Raw genomic sequence first — 21518 nt, forward strand, 5'->3', positions numbered from 1 at the left:
ATCCTTTTTTTAAAAATGTATAAAATAAAATAAGATAAATAAATTGAAAACATTTTGTATAAGATAAATTAATTAAAAACATTTTCTTGAATAAAAAAGAAAGTAAAACAATATAAATACAGTTACATAGAAACTAGTAATTAATGAAAATGAGTAAAATTAACTGTTAAAGGTTAGTACTATTAGTGGACCAGCAGCACGCACAATCACGTGTGCTTACGGACTGTATCCCTTGCAGACTGTATTGTTATATATTGATATATAATGTAGGAACCAGAATATTAATAACAGAAGGAAACAACCCTTTTGTGTGAATGAGTGTAAATGGGGGAGGGATGTTTATTTGGGTTGGTGTACTAATTGTAAGTGTATCTTGTGATTTTTATGTTGATTTAATAAAAAAAACACACACAAAAAAACACGATACCGATAATAAAAAAACGATACCGATAATTTCCGATATTATCGGACATCTCTAGTAATAACATGTAATATTTACATATATTGCACATTTAAAGCATACTGCAGCGTAATAATTTCCCAGACATGCATCCCAACGTTGGCTTTTTCCTGCTTATCAACAGAAAAATCTGGTCTTACAATAAATATGATCAAGTGTGTATTATTAACGAGGTATGTGTTCATTGAGAGTGATGTCACGTGATGACACCTCTTGCCCGCCAAGAGTCAAAGACAATCAGAGCACCTTCCACCCACCTCAGTACTTTCTTGTAGGGCTTGTTGGGGTCCTTGTGGTAGGGCACGATACGTGGTTGGAAGTCCTCCTTCTCGCCTCCGTCCCTCGAGTCCCTCTGAGCATCCCCCCTGCCCAGGTACAGCTTCCCGTTGCCCAGCTCGTCCTTGCAGGAATCCTCCGAGTCCCCCTGAGTCCAGGAGACCATCAAGAGGCTCAGGCTGCAGCCCAGAGACAGCCCGAGGATCAGGGGCAAAACAGGCCTGAACACGGCCAGGAACGACGAAATACGCATTTCTGCTGGTCAATTTGGATGTTAAAAAGAACTTAGGTGAGGCACACACTGATCCAGGAAGGAGTATTTTCTCACATCCATGCGATGACGTGAAGCTTGCAGTCCACACCGCGATGCATTATTAGTCTCAAGTCGTGCCAGGGGGGAAAAGTAAACAACTATTAGCTTAACTCGGTTATAGCTAGATGCGCTAGTCAGCTAACGGAAGTGTCTAGACGGTTTAGTCCGTCGTCGTAAAAAACAAAACACCGGTGGAACGTTTTTGTTTGAACCAAAAAGTTGTTTTCTTCACCTTGGACGTAACCACGACACGTCAAACAGACATGCTAGCATGCTAGGCGCTAGCATCGCTGTCAAAGTCTCGCTTTTGGATCCACGCGCCTCCCTTACGAAGCCAACAAGCAGGCGGCAAACGTCGCATCCATCGGCGTCGATAAGGCGTCAAGTTGGCCCGGTCATGTGTCATCCATTTCTCCTCCGACCTTTCACTTCCGCTTTGTATCCAGAAAAAAAAAAATCCCGGCAGTTTCGGTCCTCCTCCGCATCATCACTCACTGGCGGTGAGTGATGAGGAGTGATACTGTGATACCGATACCGCCGATACGGATATTCTCTAATATCGGTACATTATATCAGTGGTTCTTAACCTTGTTGGAGGTACCGAACCCCACCAGTTTCATATGTGCATTCACCGAACTCTTTAGTGAAAAATAAAATGTTGATTTTTTTTCAAATTCAAGACAGTTATGTTTTTGGTAACACTTTAGTATGGGGAACTTATTCTAAGTAACAAAGACTTAATTTAGAGTTATTTGGACACTAGGGGAACCTATTCTAAGTAACAAATACTTAATTTAGAGTTATTTGGACACTTGGGGAACATATTCTAAATAATAAAGACTTAATTTAGAGTTATTTGGTTAGGGTTAGGGCCAGGGTTATAATAAGGCCGTGCCGAATAAGGCATTAATAAGTACTTAATAATGACTAGTTAAAAGCCAATATGTTACTAATTTGCATGTTAATAAGCATCTAATTAATGGTGAATATGTTCCCTATACTAAAGTGTTGCAATGTTTTTTTTACTGGTGCACAAAATGAACCATGCATGAACATCATCTTGTTCAAACAACAAAACCAACACAGTGCATGAACTCACAACAAATTACACACTTGCAAATCAGTGTAACTTCTGTTGTTGCCGTATCCGTAATACGCCGATTAGGAGAAGTTTGTATTTACACGATGAGTCGGGTGTGTTTTGACCTGCGCCGACTCACCAACCCCTAGGGTTCGATCGAACCCAGGTTAAGAACCACTGCATTATATAGTATATAATTGGTACAAAGGTTTAACTAACACGTGCACAAGGATATTTCTCATGTATTTACTGTGTATATAATTGAACAGTGTTTATGTTGTGTACAAAGTGTATTTATAATATGCTGTGCAAAGGAAATTTCATAATTTTTGGAAACTCATCTTGCAGTTGACATTGTTTATAGGGTTAGGCGCAACAAGTGTTCAACTTCAGCCTAAACCAGTGGTTCTTAACCTTGTTGGAGGTACCGAACCCCACCAGTTTCATATGCGCATTCACCGAACCCTTCTTTAGTGAAAAATAAAATGTGTTTTTTTCAAATTCAAGACAAAGTTATATGTTTTTGGTAATACTTTAGTATGGGGAACATATTCTAAGTAACAAAGACTTAATTTAGAGTTTTTTGGACACTAGGGGAACATATTCTAAGTAACAAAGACTTAATTTAGAGTTATTTGGACACTAGGGGAACATATTCTAAGTAACAAAGACTTAATTTAGAGTTATTTGGACACTAGGGGAACATATTCTAAGTAACAAAGACTTAATTTAGAGTTATTTGGTTAGGGTTAGGGCCAGGGTTAGAGGGTTAGGGTTATAATAAGGCCATGGCGAATAAGGCATTAATAAGTACTTAATAATGACTAGTTAAGAGCCAATACGTTACTAATTTGCATGTTAATAAGCATCTAATTAATGATGAATATGTTCCCTATACTAAAGTGTTGCAATGTTTTTTTACTGGTGCACAAAATGAACCGTGCATGAACATCACCTTGTTCAAACAACAAAACCAACACAGTGCATGAACTCACAACAAATTACACACCTGTAAATCAGTGTGACTTCTGCTGTTGCCGTATCCGTAATACGCCGATAGGGAGAAGTTTGTATTTACACGATGAGTCGGGTGTGTTTTGACCTCCGCCGAACCTCTGAGGCCGACTCACCGAACCCCTAGGGTTCGATCGAACCCAGGTTAATAACCACTGCATTATATAGTATATAATTGGTACAAAGGTTTAACTAACACGTGCACAAGGATATTTCACATGTATTTGCTGTGTATATAATTGAACAGTGTTTATGTTGTGTACAAAGTGTATTTATAATATGCTGTGCAAAGGAAATTTCATAATTTTGGGAAGCTCATGTTGCAGTTGACATTGTTTATAGGGTTAGGCGCAATAAGTGTTCAACTTCAGCCTAAACCAGTGGTTCTTAACCTTGTTGGAGGTACCGAACCCCACCAGTTTCATATGCGCATTCACCGAACCCTTCTTTAGTGAAAAACAAAATGTTCTTTTTTTCTTCAAATTCAAGACAAAGTTATATGTTTTTGGTAACACTTTAGTATGGGGAACTTATTCTAAGTAACAACGACTTAATTTAGAGTTATTTGGACACTAGGGGAACATATTCTAAGTAATAAATACTTAATTTAGAGTTATTTGGACACTAGGGGAACATATTCTAAGTAACAAAGATTTAATTTAGAGTTATTTGGACACGAGGGGAACATATTCTCAATAATAAACACTTCATTTAGAGTTACTTGGTTAGGGTTAGGGCCAGGGTTAGAGGGTTAGGGTTATAATAAGGCCATGGCGAATAAGGCATTAATAAGTACGTAATAATGACTAGTTAAGAGCCAATATGTTACTAATTTGCATGTTAATAAGCATCTAATTAATGGTGAATATGTTCCCCATACTAAAGTGTTGCAATGTTTTTTTACTTGTGCACAAAATGAACCGTGCATGAACATCACCTTGTTCAAACAACAAAACCAACACAGTGCATGAACTCACAACAAATTACACACCTGCAAATCAATATGACTTCTGCTGTTGCCGTATCCGTAATACGCCGATAGGGAGAAGTTTGTATTTACACGATGAGTCGGGTGTGTTTTGACCTCCGCCGAACCCCTGAGGCCGACTCACCGAACCCCTAGGGTTCGATCGAACCCAGGTTAAGAACCACTGCATTATATAGTATATAATTGGTGCAAAGGTTTAACTAACACGTGTACAAGGATATTTCACATGTATTTACTGTGTATATAATTGAACAGTGTTTATGTTGTGTACAAAGTGTATTTATAATATGCTGTGCAAAGGAAATTTCATAATTTTTGGAAGCTCATCTTATATTTGACATTGTTTATAAGGTTAAGGGGCTTCACGGTGGCAGAGGGGTTAGTGCATCTGCCTCACAATACGAAGGTCCGGAGTAGTCTTGGGTTCAATCCCGGGCTCGGGATCTTTCTGTGTGGAGTTTGCATGTTCTCCCCGTGACTGCGTGGGTTCCCTCCGGGTACTCCGGCTTCCTCCCACCTCCAAAGACATGCACCTGGGGATAAGTTGATTGGCAACACTAAATTGGCCCTAGTGTGTGAATGTGAGTGTGAATGTTGTCTGTCTATCTGTGTTGGCCCTGCGATGAGGTGGCGACTTGTCCAAGGTGTACCCCGCCTTCCGCCCGATTGTAGCTGAGATAGGCTCCAGCGCCCCCCGCGACCCCAAAAGGGAATAAGCGGTAGAAAATGGATGGATGGATGGATATAAGGTTAAGCTCAATAAGTGTTCAACTTCAGCCCAAACCCTTTCGGTCTGCAACATTTTCAATTTATGAATGTACAACTGTTTGTTTATGTAAAACTTTGTTTATTTTGTTGACCACTGACCGAAGAAATAAGAAACTAAAAATAAAAAACAAAAAATAATGTTGTTATTTGAGACTAATTTACGGTAAGCAAGTACGCAATGTGCTGTGCGAGTTATTAGGTCATTTGTTTATTTAAGAAAATGACTGGCAATTTAAACAATCCACTCAGTATTATAAAACAGCAAACTTTTATTGTTTTATTATTTGGAGACACAACATACAGAGTTGAATGAGATAACGCCAATTTTTGCCGTGTGATTTTCCAGCGCCCCCCGTGACCCCGAAGGGAATAAGCGGTAGGAAATGGATGGATGGATGGATTTTATTTCGTTTGAAGATGATTCCCCAAGAGCAGCAACACTTAGAATACTCTACTTTTTAATTTTAACCAGACACATGGTATATTTGCACGAAGTATCGGTATTGGGTCGGTGTTGCCGATACCAGTCTGAATTTTACTCGGTATCGAATTGGGGAAAAAAATCAGTGGTATCGCACATCACTCGTCGGGTTAAAGACTTGATGGTGCAGTACGAAAGCATATTATATTATATCATCTTCATGACAATTTTTGGTCGTGTTAAACCCAATACAGTGTTGGATTGTGTATATAAGTGTACATTTTACTGTACTTCGCTTGTATTTCCAAATTAGGAATTAATATTCATGTCACTGAACAAAGGGGAGGGGACATTTGTAGTCCCCGCCCTCTTGACCATATATGGTTTGTCTGGCGGTCCATCGAGCCGGCAAAGTGGACACGAGAAGTCGGTGTGCCCCTTTTTACCGAAATTTGTGAAATAAGGTATGAGAGGCGCCATTGTTACCGCTTGAGTCAACAATATCTAATTGTTTCTTTCAAATTTGCTGAAGACTCGAAGGAAAGTCGGCACACGCCGAGTTCGTCACATTTCGAGCCGGTTAGCCGGGCCTTGCGTTAGCTTTAGCGCCTCAAGGCCTGCCGATTGTGGCTACCGTTAGCTTAGTTGCAGGGCTAACAGAGGCTAACCGCTAAGAGTTTTTTATGTTATTGGTCAAAATATGTCACTGCTATATTGTTGTCGTATTACACTTCACCGAAGAAAAGGTGTAGGCGGCTAGTTGCTAGTCGGTTACGTAGCCGGTTAGCATCGTGAGAACAACGTGCCGGCAGGTGGGACGTAATGGTTCCGTCTTTTCAAACTATTACTTAATTTCAACTGTTCACTTTTTAATTTCTCAACCTTTCTAATAGTAGTGACAGTAAAATTCAAAACCGGCTACATTGTGATGTTTCCTTGACAATATGGTAGTCAGACATTGAGCTCCCTGTCTTTTGTGTTGTGGACCAGCCAGGTCCAGCCATGCCTTCAGATTTAGCCAAAAAGAAGGCAGCCAAGAAGAAGGAAGCTGCCAAGGCCCGACAGCGCACCAAGAAACCAGAGGAGGGGAGCGAGGAGAGCGAACAGCCAGAGACCCTGACCAATGGAGCAGGCAGTACCGGTAAGGAAGAGGACGCCAACAACTTGGTTCTCCTGGCGTCTGAGGTGTTCTTTCTGATCCCAGATATTGCCAGTTTGACCAAGGAGCTGGACGAGTTTGAACTTGCGAAGACGGAAGCCCGAGCGGTGACCGGCGTCTTGGCCTCGCACCCAAACAGCACCGACGTCCACATCAGCAGCCTGTCTCTAACCTTCCACGGCCAGGAGCTGCTGGCGGACACCAGCCTGGAGCTTAACTCGGGCAGACGCTACGGCCTCATCGGCCTAAACGGCACAGGTAACACGCCCCCAAATGTGAAATATGTGTGGACAAGTGTTCATACCGCTTGTCCCCCAGGGAAGTCCATGCTGCTGTCGGCCATAGGGCATCGTGAAATCCCCATTCCAGAGCACATAGATATTTACCACTTGACCCGGGAGATGTCGCCCAGTGAGAAAACGGCCCTGCAGTGCGTCATGGAGGTGGACGAGGAGAGGATCATGTTGGAGAAGGAGGCGGAGCGGCTTGCTCATGAAGACTGTAAGTAGAGCTGGGCGATATATCGATATACTCGATATATTGATATACCGTATTTTCCGCACTATAAGGCGCACCTAAAAACCACAATTTTTCTCAAAAGCTGACAGTGCGCCTTATAACCCGGTGCGCTTTATATATGGATAAATATTAAGATTCATTTTCATAAAGTTTCGGTCTCGCAACTTCGGTAAACAGCCGCCATCTTTTTTCCCCGTAGAAGAAGCGCGCGGTGCATGCTGGGATATGTGACGTTTCATTTCCATTTGTGTGTTTATGTAAAGACCCCAAAATGGCTCCTATTAAGTGTGTTGTCTGTCTAATTATAAATAATGCAGACGAGGCGTGTTAACTGAGTTCTCAACGTTTACTCACAGCGTGCTCATAACCACATTCTAACTGCCAGCATACAACAACGCTTCTCAGGGCTACCGCGCATGCTCGTCACTATCGTTGCATGCTGGGTAGTGTAGTTGTTATATTTGCTAGCTCATAACATCACATTAAGAGACACGCTTACACGCTTAATTCAATACTCGCCGTCATTCCGGGTGGATTGACAAAAGACCTCCAGCCGCTAGATATTGGTGTCAACAGGGCATTCGAAGCTAGACTGCTAACTGCGTGGGAACAGTGGATGACAGAAGGCGAACACACGTGACGTTCACCAAGACAGGGAGGCAGGGAGACAGCGCCAGACGACATTTTGGATCCCACATTCGCCCAACTATTCAATTCGGACAACGAAGGAGAATAATTCGAGGGATTTATGAATGAAGAATAACTTCAGAAAGTGAGCGTTATGTTTATTTTGTGTGTTGTGACATTAACGTTCGAGCAACATTATGTTGCTATTGCTCTGCACTATTTTGAATTTTACTATGTTTGTGATTGCACATTTGCGTACATTTTGGGAGTGAACAGAGTTGTTAGAACGCTGGTTTTTAATATATTATTAAAGTTTGACTGACCTATCTGACTGTTTTTTTTTGACATTCCTTTAGCGCAGTTAGATGCGGCTTACAACACCGGGCGGCTTATAGGTGGACAAAGTTTTGAAATATGCCGTTCATTGAAGGCGCGGCTTTTAACCCAGGGCGCCTTATGGTGCGGAAAATACGGTACTCGATATATCGAGTATATCGCGGGTTTGTCTCTGTGTGATATAGAAAATGACTATATTGTGATATTCGAGTATACGTTCTTACGCAGTTGTTTTTAGCTGCGGGCATTACACTGCATGCGTTTCCCACTCTTTCTTGTCTCTCCTTCTCACAGAGACTTAAAACAAGCGCACCTACTTACATACGTCACATGTGCAACGTCATACGCTCCCGCGGAGGTAGGTAACTACATGGTAACGTTAGCTGTGATGCTAACGGTGCGGTGCGGTTGGTAATACAAGAGAGAGAGAAGGTGCGAATCTAGTAAGAAATGAAGGAAGAATTAATTCCCAAGAAAAACAGCGCAGGCTTCATCGTCTGGCAGTGGTTTGGCTTCAAGTGGGAAGATGTTGAACAATTATGCGGCAAAAGTGTTGTTACAAAAAGTAGCAGCACTGTTAATGTAGCATGATTTGAAAAGTCACCCGCTAGAGAATGAAGAGTGCTTGAAACTCCGCATGTCAACGTCTCCATTCAATGCCACACCAACAAAAAACTATTTCCACATCAACACCGTTTGAAAAAAATAGTCAACAGGAGATAACGTTCGCAGGAACCTACCATATAGCGAAGGACATACACTATTTGATTTCCTATTATGCAGCTCATTTTTATTTGACAGTTATTGAAATATCTTGTGTGACATCATGCACAAAAGTGCACTTTATTTGTTTTAAACTATTGTAGTGGCGTTCTGTACAAAAAGTGCACTTTAATTTAGTGTTTTGATATGTCATCTTAGTGACATCATGCACAAAAGTGCACTAATAGCTTGTTTTAAAATATCTCTGACAATCTTGCACTTTCTGTTTGGAAATGACATGAATGTTTGTGCCACTGCTTAATAACTGTTTAATAAATACAGTTTGGTAAATTGACTTAGTTGTGATTTCCCTCTCTGCATGAAAGTTTAAAATTAGCATACATTAATGCAGTATGAACAAGAATGTTTTAATGTAGACACATAGAATCATCATACTGCTGTGATTATATGCATCAAGTGTTCATTCAAGGCTAAGGCCAAATATCGAGTTATATATCGTGAAATGGCCTAAAAATATCGAGATATTAATAAAAGGCCATATCGCCCAGCCCTAACTGTAAGACAACGAGGGCTTATTGATCGTAGAAAAGACATTTTAGAAGAAAAAGGTACCAAAAAAAACATGTTCTTTCTTTAGCGGAGTGTGAGAAGCTGATGGAGCTGTACGAGCGTCTGGAGGAGCTGGATGCCGACAAGGCGGAGGTGCGAGCATCTCGGATCCTCAACGGTTTGGGCTTCAGCTCAACAATGCAGCAGAAGAAACTGAAGGACTTCAGTGGAGGGTGGAGGATGCGTGTCGCGCTCGCTAGGTGAGGACTAGAAACGCTGACTCAGTGGGTGCTGCTGTTTGGAACAGCGACTGACTTGTTGTTGTTGTTGTGTGTGTGTGGGCCAGAGCTCTCTTCATCAAACCCTTCATGTTGCTGCTGGACGAGCCCACCAACCACTTGGATCTGGATGCCTGCGTGTGGTTGGAGGAGGAGCTTAAAACGTGAGTACGCCTCCGACCAGTACGCCAACCACCGTCTATCCTCCATTTTGTCCTCACCAGGTTCAGACGTATCCTTGTCCTCATCTCGCACTCACAAGACTTCCTGAACGGCGTGTGCAGCAACATCATCCACCTGCACCAGAGGAAGCTCAAGTACTACACGGTGAGGAGAGGAGCGTGCGCCCAGCGCCATTCTTTGCATAGTGTCAGCATCAAGCCGCGTTGAACGTCTCGTTTATGCTCAGGGTAACTACGACCAGTACGTGAAGACCAGGGAGGAGCTGGAAGAGAACCAGATGAAGCGCTTCAACTGGGAGCAGGACCAGATTACACACATGAAGGTACAAAACCTGCTTGAATAAAATGTAGAATAGAAGCTCTTCAGACCTCATCTCGAACAGGGGTGTCAAAGTCAATAGATTATCTATGGCCCCCAGGATGATATTTGATTAGTATTAGAACCGGCCCGTAGGCCACAGCCACCTGCTGTTTTGCACGCACCAATAATCCGTCAGTATTGGTGCTAGGAATCATAAAAATGGGGTCCCACAGTAAATTTCTGGGGTCCCACTTTTTTGTAACTGTTTTGAAAACAAATGAAAAATGTATACATTATCCTGTTGTATCTCACATTCTATATTGTGTTTTGGAAAAAGGTTGTCATAAACGTTACTTAATTCATAAAAAAATAATACAAAAGAAAACACATTTTTATGCATATGTAAATATATTCAGTTACAAACATTCTTTCACTTTCTTCTTTCCTCCATGGATCTAAACTTTACCGCTGCCGGGTATTTTTTTCTATAGTGTAATATTTTCAGAATGTGTTTGTTCTATTTTTGGCCAAAATAAGACAGAAAACAATCTGAAGTTGTTTTTAGTTTTAATGCCATGATCTTAATAGTCCGGCCCGCGTGTGCACAAATTTTCCTCCATGCGGCCCCTGAACTAAAATGAGTTTGACACCCCTGATCTAGAATGACATTTTTAGGTAATGATTTAGAGAGGAATTGGAAATAAACACTTCTAGGACTGTATAACAATATTGGGTATTTTAGTTAAACATTTTTTAAGACAATGTGTAAATATAACAGATGCAAAAAAAAGGATTCACATTCCAATTGCGATTCTTATTCATTCTGATTGTAAATCTATTCATTGTCAAAAATCAGTTAAAAAAAAAAAAGTTTTTAGGCCATCTCCATGCAACCAGGAGGAGCTATTTTAATCTTGAACCTGTTTTGTAAAAGTTTCATTATAATAATTACACCAAATTGCCAGAATCTGTTTGAATCGAGAATTGTGTTGAAACAAGAATCAATCCTGAATCGAATTGTAACCCCAAGAATCAGAATCAAATTGAAGTAATATATAAAATAATTTTTTAGGACATGATAAAGGCAGGGCAATAAAACGACATCAATGTATATTGTGATAGACACGTACGGTAATCGAAATGTGTTGGATAAACGTTCCGCATGTTGCGGAGTGAGGTTGGTTGCATGGAGGCACTCGCTCTCTGGTAACTGAGCAAGGCAGGAAGTGATCAGTGGGCGTGACACGCTAACAGCCAATCAGGTATCAGTGTCAACTATCAAATTTGGTCCCGCCACCTCGCTGTCTCGCAGTTGATACTTTGCATTGAGTGAGAAGAGAAACTTAAAATGAGTAATGCATAGAGGGAAGAAATTGTCTATAAAACAGGAAAAGTCACCGACAGTAGGGCAAGTTTTTTTTAATTTTTTTTATTAAAAGCAACCAAACTCAGACCAATAGGGTCTGTACATTTTTCAAGCCCCCACCATGATTGGTAATGGCACACCACCTGGCACTAAGCATTCAGAAAAGTTATTCTCGGGTTTCTGTTTACGTTGTTTACGTTGTCACACTGCACTATTTTGTTACTTTAAGCATTTCTTACAAAGTCCTCCTTTTTCCACCTTCATTTTAAGTAAATGTTCAATGTGGTTTCAGATCTTGTTTTTTTGACATTTTGAGTGTTTTCCATGGCTACATTTCCTTTCTTTTCTGCCTTGATAGCTGAGGAGATTTAAATTGGAGGAAGGTTACATTTGAAATAAACTGTTTTTCTCCTTATTTTTGATAGGTCATAAAAATAAATCTATATCGATATCTACCGATTAGTAATCGTGATGTTTTTCAGCTGTATCGCCCAGCCCTGGACATGTTTATACTTACTTTTTAAGGGATTGTTTAATAAGACATAAAAAACGTTTTTCTTGATGTAGACTTCTGCACTATAGTTTGACGTGTTTCTTCTCTTGCGACAGTTCTAGTAAATACACTGTTTGTTTTAGAATTACATTGCCAGGTTCGGTCACGGCTCAGCCAAGCTGGCCCGACAAGCTCAGAGCAAAGAAAAGACGCTGCAGAAGATGGTGGCCTCAGGCCTGACTGAAAAAGTTGTGAATGACAAGGTAAGTTGAAGATGAAGTAATTGTGCTTAATCTTCCCAAAAATCACATGTTTCTTCTCTGTGCTGCAGACTCTGTCATTTTATTTTCCTCCCTGTGGGAAGATCCCTCCTCCAGTTATCATGGTTCAGAATGTGAGCTTCAAGTACAGTGACAACACGGTGAGTCCTTTTTCAGGTCTTCTTGTCCCCATTCTATTGGAGTGTCAAAACCTGCTCTGGTCTCTTCCCTCCAGCCGCACATATATAAAAACCTGGAGTTTGGTATTGACTTGGATACACGAGTGGCTCTGGTGGGGCCCAACGGAGCAGGAAAGTCTACCCTGCTAAAGCTGCTCATGGGAGAGGTACTTGTTTACTTGACTTGTGGCGAGCTCGCTGTCTTTGAATGTCTCTGTTAAATATGTTTCCTCTGCAGCTCCTGCCCACAGATGGCATGATCCGCAAGCATTCTCACGTCAAGATCGGCAGATATCATCAGGTAGAAATGTGCTTCTGCTGTGGTCAAGCATTCATTCATTTATTCGTTCAGTTTTTAAATTTTTTGTTTTGTGATGTAGCACCTGACAGAGCAGCTGGAACTGGACCTTTCACCTCTGGAGTACATGATGAAGTGCTTCACCGAGATCAAGGAGAAAGAGGAGATGAGGAAGATCATCGGTCGCTACGGCCTCACAGGAAAGCAACAGGTGTGACTCACGTTATTGTCAGTCACCGCTTTTTTTTTTGGAACGTCTTGTGTGTATGACCAAAAGCTTGTCTCTCAATCAGGTCAGCCCAATCAGAAACTTGTCTGACGGCCAGAAGTGTCGCGTGTGCTTCGCCTGGCTGGCTTCGCAGAACCCTCACATGCTCTTCTTGGATGAGCCCACGAATCACTTGGACATTGAGACCATCGACGCGCTCGCGGAAGCCATCAACGAGTTTGACGGCGGCGTGATGCTTGTAAGCCACGACTTCAGGCTCATCCAGCAGGTTAGTGTCTACGTAAAGATCATAGATGGCTGCACGTTCTTCCTTCAAACATGAGCAAGAGCACTGTGAACTGGTGGTAATGTCCAGTAGATGGCAGCAATGGAATGTGGAAATGTTGTGTGTCCAGGTGGCACAGGAGATCTGGGTGTGTGAAAAGCAGACCATCACAAAGTGGAACAGGGACATCCTGGCATACAAGGAGCACTTGAAATCGAGGATTGAAAAGCAGCAAGTGCATGACATTTAAGGCGTCGTCGCCACCGTTTAAAAAGGAGTAAGCGGTGGGGTTTGCATCACAGCAAATATTCCTAGTAGACCTACAGTGATCATATAGATATTCTATGACATCTCATTAAACATGTGCTGTTATCATATCTGACTGTGCTGCACCACCTTCCTCCCCCCAGACTGCACACCGATTGGCTGACTCAGTGCATTGTGGAACACATTCCATTGTGCTGCCCATCACTTTTATTTCTCATGTGTTCTGTTATCCATTTATGCAGCAGCTTTTACGTCCTATTTGATATTTAAAAGTTGACACTTTATGTGTAAAAGGAGAATTCTACCTTATTTAAAGAATGTAATGCAATAAAAGACCATCTAAATAAACAGAACATGACAATGTATGATTTGCAGTTTTATTCAGCAAAGATTAATGGACATAAGACAGCAAGTAGTAAAATGATGCTAGATTGTCTTAATGAAACTTAACTGGAACATAATTACATTAGAAAAATGAACAGTAACACGATCTAAAACTAACAAAGCAGCATAAAACAGTACAATACTTCAAATAAGGATCTGCAGCTTGAACATGCTGTCTTGCTCTTTGTTTCCTGGAGATGCAACTCAACAAAAGCTGTAAAACTTTCTTGGCTTTTTTCTACAAAAGCTGTTTAAGATGTGTTAGATTACTGGAGCAACAGTGCAAATAGGAGAGTGGTTTTGCCGCTTTCATGTTGGCAGAAGGTGCTACGGGGGTCCAGTGAGCAGCATGCTCGGGAGTAGAGGACGGGGGGGTGGGGGGTGGGGGCTGGTCCACCTCAGTGATCTTGCCACTCCTCATCCGACACGTCATTGAGGGGAATGACACGAGTGTTGCTTGCGCGGATGCTGCTGATGCGGGTGGAGCTCAGGAGGCTGGCGATACCCGCCAGACTCACACCGGTGCCATCTAGGTTAACCTGAGTCAGATGCATGCGCGTGAGGAACTTCACACCTGAGGGGAAGCGAGCGATAACATTACTGTTTGTATACACGGATGTCGTTAGACGTGTTGATGCTCACCGTTGTCTGTGATTCGTGTGCGACTCAGATTCAACTTAATCAGCTGACTGCAATGAATCAGACCTTTCCTGATGACGTTGTCGCCCACTTGAGTGCTGGACAATCCTAACACCTGGTAGACAACAATTGTCCTCGTAAGATTCCTATAGTCTATCTCAAATGAATAGCACACAGCTGATAAAAATCACCTGCAGGTGGGGCAGACGTGTGATGAGCGCTGCCACTCCTCTGCTGGTGACTGCTGTTCTGTCCAACCACAGCTCCTGCAGCTCCAGCAGGGGGCGCAGTGAGGGAAGACCTGCGTCTGTCACTTGAGTGTTGCTGAGTGAAAGCGTCTTTAACCTACAGCGAGAATATTTGCAGTAAAGTGCTCAACTATATTGTATGTGTGTGTGTGTACCTGGTCATGGTGCAGAGCTGCTGCACACCCTGGTCTGTGACTTGTGTGTAATCCGTCAGGTCGAGCTCAGTGAGCAGTTGCAGCCTTGAGAGGAACATCAGCCCGTCATCGGTGATGGTGTGCCGCCCAGGTAGGGTCAGCTGAGTTAACCGAAGCCCTGCCAGGATAAAAAATAATAATTTAGCACAGTTGCAATATTTTTTTCAGAATGTAAAGTCCTATTTCATGAACCTGATATGATCTGCAGGGCCTGGTTTCCATCCACCACTAAGACCCCTGCTAAACTGAGAGATGTCAGATTAGGGTGGGCACTGAGTTGAGATAGTGAGGACTCCTTCACTCCTGTCCCGTCCAGGTTGAGCGTCTGCAGACTCGTCAGTTGGGCCAACGCCGAAACATCCTCAACCTGGGGAGCGTTAAAATATTAGCTGCTACTTTAAACCAAACGTTAGCTGCTACTTTAACCCAAACATTAGCTGCTACTTTAACCCAAACGTCAGCTTCTACTTTAACCCAAACATTAGCTGCTAACAACCCAAACGTCAGCTGCTACTTCAACCCAAACATTAGCTGCTAACGTAACCCAAACGTTAGCTGCTACTTTAACCCAAATGTTAGCTGTTACCTTCACCCATACATTATCTGCTACTTTAACCCAAACGTTAGCTGCTACTTCAACCCAAACATTAGCTGCTAACTTAACCCAAACGTTAGCTGCTACTTTAACCCAAATGTTAGCTGTTACCTTCACCCATACATTATCTGCTACTTTAACCCAAACGTTAGCTGCTACTTTAACCCAAATGTTAGCTGCTACCTTCACCCATACATTATCTGTTACTTTAACCCAAATGTTAGCTGTTACCTTCACCCATACCTTATCTGCTACTTTAACCCAAACGTCAGCTGCTACTTCAACCCAAACATTAGCTGCTAACTTAACCCAAACATTAGCTGCTACTTTAACCCAAATGTTAGCTGTTACCTTCACCCATACATTATCTGCTACTTTAACCCAAACGTTAGCTGCTACTTCAACCCAAACATTAGCTGCTAACTTAACCCAAACGTTAGCTGCTACTTTAACCCAAATGTTAGCTGTTACCTTCACCCATACATTATCTGCTACTTTAACCCAAACCTTAGCTGCTACTTTAACCCAAATGTTAGCTGCTACTTCAACCCAAACATTAGCTGCTACCTTCACCCATACATTATCTGTTACTTTAACCCAAATGTTAGCTGTTACCTTCACCCATACCTTATCTGCTACTTTAACCCAAACGTCAGCTGCTACTTCAACCCAAACATTAGCTGCTACTTTAACCCAAATGTTAGCTGTTACCTTCACCCATACATTATCTGCTACTTTAACCCAAACGTTAGCTGCTACTTCAACCCAAACATTAGCTGCTAACTTAACCCAAACGTTAGCTGCTACTTTAACCCAAATGTTAGCTGTTACCTTCACCCATACATTATCTGCTACTTTAACCCAAATGTTAGCTGCTACTTCAACCCAAACATTAGCTGCTACCTTCACCCATACATTATCTGCTACTTTAACCCAAACGTTAGCTGCTACTTTAACCCAAATGTTAGCTGCTACTTCAACCCAAACATTAGCTGCTACCTTCACCCATACATTATCTGTTACTTTAACCCAAATGTTAGCTGTTACCTTCACCCATACCTTATCTGCTACTTTAACCCAAACGTCAGCTGCTACTTCAACCCAAACATTAGCTGCTAACTTAACCCAAACGTTAGCTGCTACTTTAACCCAAATGTTAGCTGTTACCTTCACCCATACATTATCTGCTACTTTAACCCAAACGTTAGCTGCTACTTTAACCCAAATGTTAGCTGCTACTTCAACCCAAACATTAGCTGCTAACTTAACCCAAACGTTAGCTGCTACTTTAACCCAAATGTTAGCTGTTATCTGCTACTTTAACCCAAACCTTAGCTGCTACTTTAACCCAAACGTTAGCTGTTACTTCAACCCAAACGTTAGCTGCTACTTTAACCCAAACGTTAGCTATTACTTCAACCCAAACGTTAGCTGCTAACTTAACCCAAACGTTAGCTGCTACTTTAACCCAAACATTAGCTGCTACTTCAACCCAAACATTAGCTGCTACCTTCACCCATACATTATCTGCTACTTTAACCCAAACGTTAGCTGCTACTTCAACCCAAACGTTAGCTGCTACTTTAACCCAAATGTTAGCTGCTACCTTCACCCATACGTTAGCTGCTACTTTAACCCAAACGTTAGCTGCTACTTTAACCCAAACGTTAGCTGCTACTTAAACCCAAACGTTATCTGCTACTTTAACCCAAACGTTAGCTGCTACTTCAACCCAAACGTTAGCTGCTACTTTAACCCAAATGTTAGCTGTTACCTTCACCCATACATTATCTGCTACTTTAACCCAAACGTTAGCTGCTACTTTAACCCAAATGTTAGCTGCTACCTTCACCCATACATTATCTGTTACTTTAACCCAAATGTTAGCTGTTACCTTCACCCATACCTTATCTGCTACTTTAACCCAAACGTCAGCTGCTACTTCAACCCAAACATTAGCTGCTAACTTAACCCAAACGTTAGCTGCTACTTTAACCCAAATGTTAGCTGTTACCTTCACCCATACATTATCTGCTACTTTAACCCAAACGTTAGCTGCTACTTTAACCCAAATGTTAGCTGCTACTTCAACCCAAACATTAGCTGCTAACTTAACCCAAACGTTAGCTGCTACTTTAACCCAAATGTTAGCTGTTATCTGCTACTTTAACCCAAACCTTAGCTGCTACTTTAACCCAAACGTTAGCTGTTACTTCAACCCAAACGTTAGCTGCTACTTTAACCCAAACGTTAGCTATTACTTCAACCCAAACGTTAGCTGCTACTTTAACCCAAACATTAGCTGCTACTTCAACCCAAACATTAGCTGCTACCTTCACCCATACATTATCTGCTACTTTAACCCAAACGTTAGCTGCTACTTCAACCCAAACGTTAGCTGCTACTTTAACCCAAATGTTAGCTGCTACCTTCACCCATACGTTAGCTGCTACTTTAACCCAAACGTTAGCTGCTACTTTAACCCAAACGTTAGCTGCTACTTTAACCCAAACGTTAGCTGCTACTTTAACCCAAACGTTAGCTGCTACTTTAACCCAAACGTTAGCTGCTACTTCAACCCAAACATTAGCTGCTAACTTAACCCAAACATTAGCTGCTAACTTAACCCAAACATTAGCAGCTACTTTAACCCAAATGTTAACTGTTACCTTCACCCATACATTATCTGCTACTTTAACCCAAACGTTAGCTGCTACTTTAACCCAAATGTTAGCTGCTACTTCAACCCAAACGTTAGCTGCTAACTTAACCCAAACGTTAGCTGCTAACTTAACCCAAACGTTAGCTGCTAACTTAACCCAAAGGTTAGCTGCTACTTTAACCCAAAGGTTAGCTGCTACTTCAACCCAAATGTTAGCTGCTACCTTCACCCAAACGTTAGCTGCTACTTTAACCCAAACGTTAGCTGCTACTTTAACCCAAACATTATCTGCTACTTTAACCCAAATGTTAGCTGTTACCTTCACCCATACCTTATCTGCTACTTTAACCCAAACGTTAGCTGCTACTTCAACCCAAACATTAGCTGCTAACTTAACCCAAATGTTAGCTGTTACCTTCACCCATACATTATCTGCTACTTTAACCCAAACGTTAGCTGCTACTTTAACCCAAATGCTAGCTGCTACTTCAACCCAAACATTAGCTGCTAACTTATCCCAAACGTTAGCTGCTACTTTAACCCAAATGTTAGCTGTTACCTTCACCCATACATTATCTGCTACTTTAACCCAAACCTTAGCTGCTACTTTAACCCAAACGTTAGCTGTTACTTCAACCCATACGTTAGCTGCTACTTTAACCCAAACGTTAGCTGTTACTTCAACCCAAACGTTAGCTGCTAACTTAACCCAAACGTTAGCTGCTAACTTAACCCAAACGTTAGCTGCTAACTTAACCCAAACGTTAGCTGCTACTTTAACCCAAACATTAGCTGCTACTTCAACCCAAACATTAGCTGCTACTTTAACCCAAACGTTAGCTGCTACTTCAACCCAAATGTTAGCTGCTACCTTCACCCATACGTTAGCTGCTACTTTAACCCAAACGTTAGCTGCTACTTTAACCCAAACGTTAGCTGTACTTTAACTCAAACGTTAGCTGCTACTTTAACCCAAACGTTAGCTGCTACTGCAACCCAAACGTTAGCTGCTACTTCAACCCAAACATTAGCTGCTAACTTAACCCAAACATTAGCAGCTACTTTAACCCAAATGTTAACTGTTACCTTCACCCATACATTATCTGCTACTTTAACCCAAACGTTAGCTGCTACTTTAACCCAAATGTTAGCTGCTACTTCAACCCAAACGTTAGCTGTTACTTCAACCCAAACGTTAGCTGCTAACTTAACCCAAACGTTAGCTGCTAACTTAACCCAAACGTTAGCTGCTACTTTAACCCAAAGGTTAGCTGCTACTTCAACCCAAATGTTAGCTGCTACCTTCACCCAAACGTTAGCTGCTACTTTAACCCAAACGTTAGCTGCTACTTTAACCCAAACATTATCTGCTACTTTAACCCAAACGTTAGCTGCTACTTTAACCCAAACGTTAGCTGCTACTTTAACTCAAAAGTTAGCTGCTACTTTAACCCAAACGTTAGCCGCTACTTCAACCCAAAAATTAGCTGCTAACTTAACCCAAACGTTAGCTGCTACTTTAACCCAAATGTTAGCTGTTACTTCAACCCAAACGTTAGCTGCTAACTTAACCCAAACGCTAGCTGCTACTTCAACCCAAACGTTAGCTGCTACTTCAACCCAAACGTTAGCTGCTACTTCAACCCAAACGTTAGCTGCTACCTTCACCCATACGTTAGCTGCTACTTTAACCCAAACGTTAGCTGCTACTTTAACCCAAACGTTAGCTGCTACTTTAACCCAAATGTTAGCTGCTAACTTAACCCAAACGTTAGCTGCTACTTTAACCCAAACGTTAGCTGCTACTTCAACCCAAACGTTAGCTGCTACTTCAACCCAAACGTTAGCTGCTACTTCAACCCAAACGTTAGCTGCTACCTTCACCCATAGATTAGCTGCTACTTCAACCAAAACATTAGCTGCTAACTTAACCCAAACATTAGCTGCTACTTTAACCCAAACGTTAGCTGCTACTTTAACCCAAACGTTAGCTGCTACTTTAACCCAAACGTTAGCTGCTACTTTAACCAAACGTTAGCTGCTACTTTAACCCAAACGTTAGCTGCTACTTCAACCCAAACGTTAGCTGCTACTTCAACCCAAATGTTAGCTGCTACCTTCACCCATAGATTAGCTGCTAACTTAACCCAAACGTTAGCTGCTACTTTAACCCAAACGTTAGCTGCTACTTTAACCCAAACGTTAGCTGCTACTTTAACCCAAACGTTAGCTGCTACTTTAACCCAAACGTTAGCTGCTACTTCAACCCAAACGTTAGCTGCTACTTCAACCCAAACGTTAGCTGCTACTTCAACCCAAACATTAGCTGCTACTTCAACCCAAATGTTAGCTGCTACCTTCACCCATAGATTAGCTGCTACTTCAACCCAAACATTAGCTGCTACATCAACCCAAACATTAGCTGCTACATCAACCCAAATGTTAGCTGCTACCTTCACCCATACATTAGCTGCTACTTCAACCCAAACGTTAGCTGCTAACTTAACCCAAATGTTAGCTGCTACCTTAACCCAAATGTTAGCTGCTACTTCAACCCAAACATTAGCTGCTACTTCAACCCAAACATTAGCTGCTACTTCAACCCAAACATTAGCTGCTACCTTCACCCATACATTATCTGCTACTTTAACCCAAACGTTAGCTGCTACTTCAACCCAAACGTTAGCTGCTACTTTAACCCAAATGTTAGCTGCTACCTTCACCCATACGTTAGCTGCTACTTTAACCAAAACGTTAGCTGCTACTTTAACCCAAACGTTAGCTGCTACTTTAACCCAAACGTTAGCTGCTACTTTAACCCAAACGTTAGCTGCTACTTTAACCCAAACGTTAGCTGCTACTTTAACCCAAACGTTAGCTGCTACCTTAACCCAAACGTTAGCTGCTACTTTAACCCAAACGTTAGCTGCTACTTCAACCCAAACGTTAGCTGCTACTTCAACCCAAACGTTAGCAGCTACTTTAACCCAAATGTTAACTGTTACCTTCACCCATACATTATCTGCTACTTTAACCCAAACGTTAGCTGCTACTTTAACCCAAACGTTAGCTGCTACTTTAACCCAAACGTTAGCTGCTACTTTAACCCAAATGTTAGCTGCTACTTCAACCCAAACGTTAGCTGTTACTTCAACCCAAACGTTAGCTGCTAACTGAACCCAAACGTTAGCTGCTAACTTAACCCAAACGTTAGCTGCTAACTTAACCCAAACGTTAGCTGCTAACTTAACCCAAACGTTAGCTGCTACTTTAACCCAAACGTTAGCTGCTACTTTAACCCAAACGTTAGCTGCTACTTTAACCCAAACGTTAGCTGCTACTTTAACCCAAACGTTAGCTGCTACTTCAACCCAAATGTTAGCTGCTACCTTCACCCAAACGTTAGCTGCTACTTTAACCCAAACGTTAGCTGCTACTTTAACC

The 21518-nt window shown here is 41.8% G+C and overlaps 3 protein-coding genes across 6 annotated transcripts in view; 1 reads left to right on the top strand and 2 right to left on the bottom strand.

Annotated features, from left to right (window-relative positions):
* chpf2 (chondroitin polymerizing factor 2) overlaps positions 1-1515 on the bottom strand; it is a 13356-nt gene extending 11841 nt beyond the window's left edge. The window contains exon 1 of the mRNA XM_061965290.2: positions 718-1515. Within this exon, the coding sequence (XP_061821274.1) occupies positions 718-989 (272 nt within the window). The 5' untranslated portion in view covers positions 990-1515. The remainder of the gene's footprint in view (positions 1-717) is intronic.
* abcf2b (ATP-binding cassette, sub-family F (GCN20), member 2b) lies at positions 844-13717 on the top strand. Of its 4 annotated transcripts, XM_072913513.1 has the most exons (15): positions 5683-5785; positions 6312-6462; positions 6526-6738; positions 6799-6981; positions 9323-9494; positions 9581-9676; positions 9737-9839; positions 9922-10017; positions 11998-12117; positions 12186-12275; positions 12350-12460; positions 12532-12594; positions 12674-12802; positions 12885-13088; positions 13216-13717. In XM_072913513.1, the coding sequence occupies exons 2-15, from the start codon at positions 6324-6326 to the stop codon at positions 13333-13335; spliced, it is 1839 nt and encodes a 612-aa protein (XP_072769614.1). In that variant the 5' UTR covers positions 5683-5785; positions 6312-6323; the 3' UTR covers positions 13336-13717. The 4 variants fall into 4 exon arrangements, with proteins under 4 accessions (XP_072769613.1, XP_072769614.1, XP_061821275.1 ...); XM_072913512.1 differs by lacking the exon at positions 5683-5785 and adding an exon at positions 844-1025 and having other exon boundaries at positions 6312-6738; XM_061965291.1 differs by having other exon boundaries at positions 6312-6738.
* LOC133609575 (uncharacterized) overlaps positions 13716-21518 on the bottom strand; it is a 23598-nt gene continuing 15795 nt past the window's right edge. The window contains exons 13-17 of the mRNA XM_061965289.2: positions 15010-15184; positions 14779-14935; positions 14567-14720; positions 14379-14490; positions 13716-14310 (exon numbers count right to left, since the gene is read on the bottom strand). Coding sequence (XP_061821273.1) covers positions 14135-14310; positions 14379-14490; positions 14567-14720; positions 14779-14935; positions 15010-15184 — 774 coding nt within the window. The 3' untranslated portion in view covers positions 13716-14134. The remainder of the gene's footprint in view (positions 14311-14378; positions 14491-14566; positions 14721-14778; positions 14936-15009; positions 15185-21518) is intronic.

The sequence above is a fragment of the Nerophis lumbriciformis genome, linkage group LG07 (assembly GCF_033978685.3).
Source record: "Nerophis lumbriciformis linkage group LG07, RoL_Nlum_v2.1, whole genome shotgun sequence".
Taxonomy (NCBI): domain Eukaryota; kingdom Metazoa; phylum Chordata; class Actinopteri; order Syngnathiformes; family Syngnathidae; genus Nerophis; species Nerophis lumbriciformis.

Excerpts from the sequence above, each read along its gene's own strand:
- abcf2b (XM_072913512.1), top strand. The coding sequence starts at position 6,324 with ATGCCTTCAGATTTAGCCAAAAAGAAGGCAGCCAAGAAGAAGGAAGCT. Across the intron at positions 12,461-12,531 it reads TAAAGCTGCTCATGGGAGAG|CTCCTGCCCACAGATGGCAT; the intron begins GTACTTGTTTAC and ends TTTCCTCTGCAG. Across the intron at positions 12,595-12,673 it reads AGATCGGCAGATATCATCAG|CACCTGACAGAGCAGCTGGA; the intron begins GTAGAAATGTGC and ends TTTGTGATGTAG.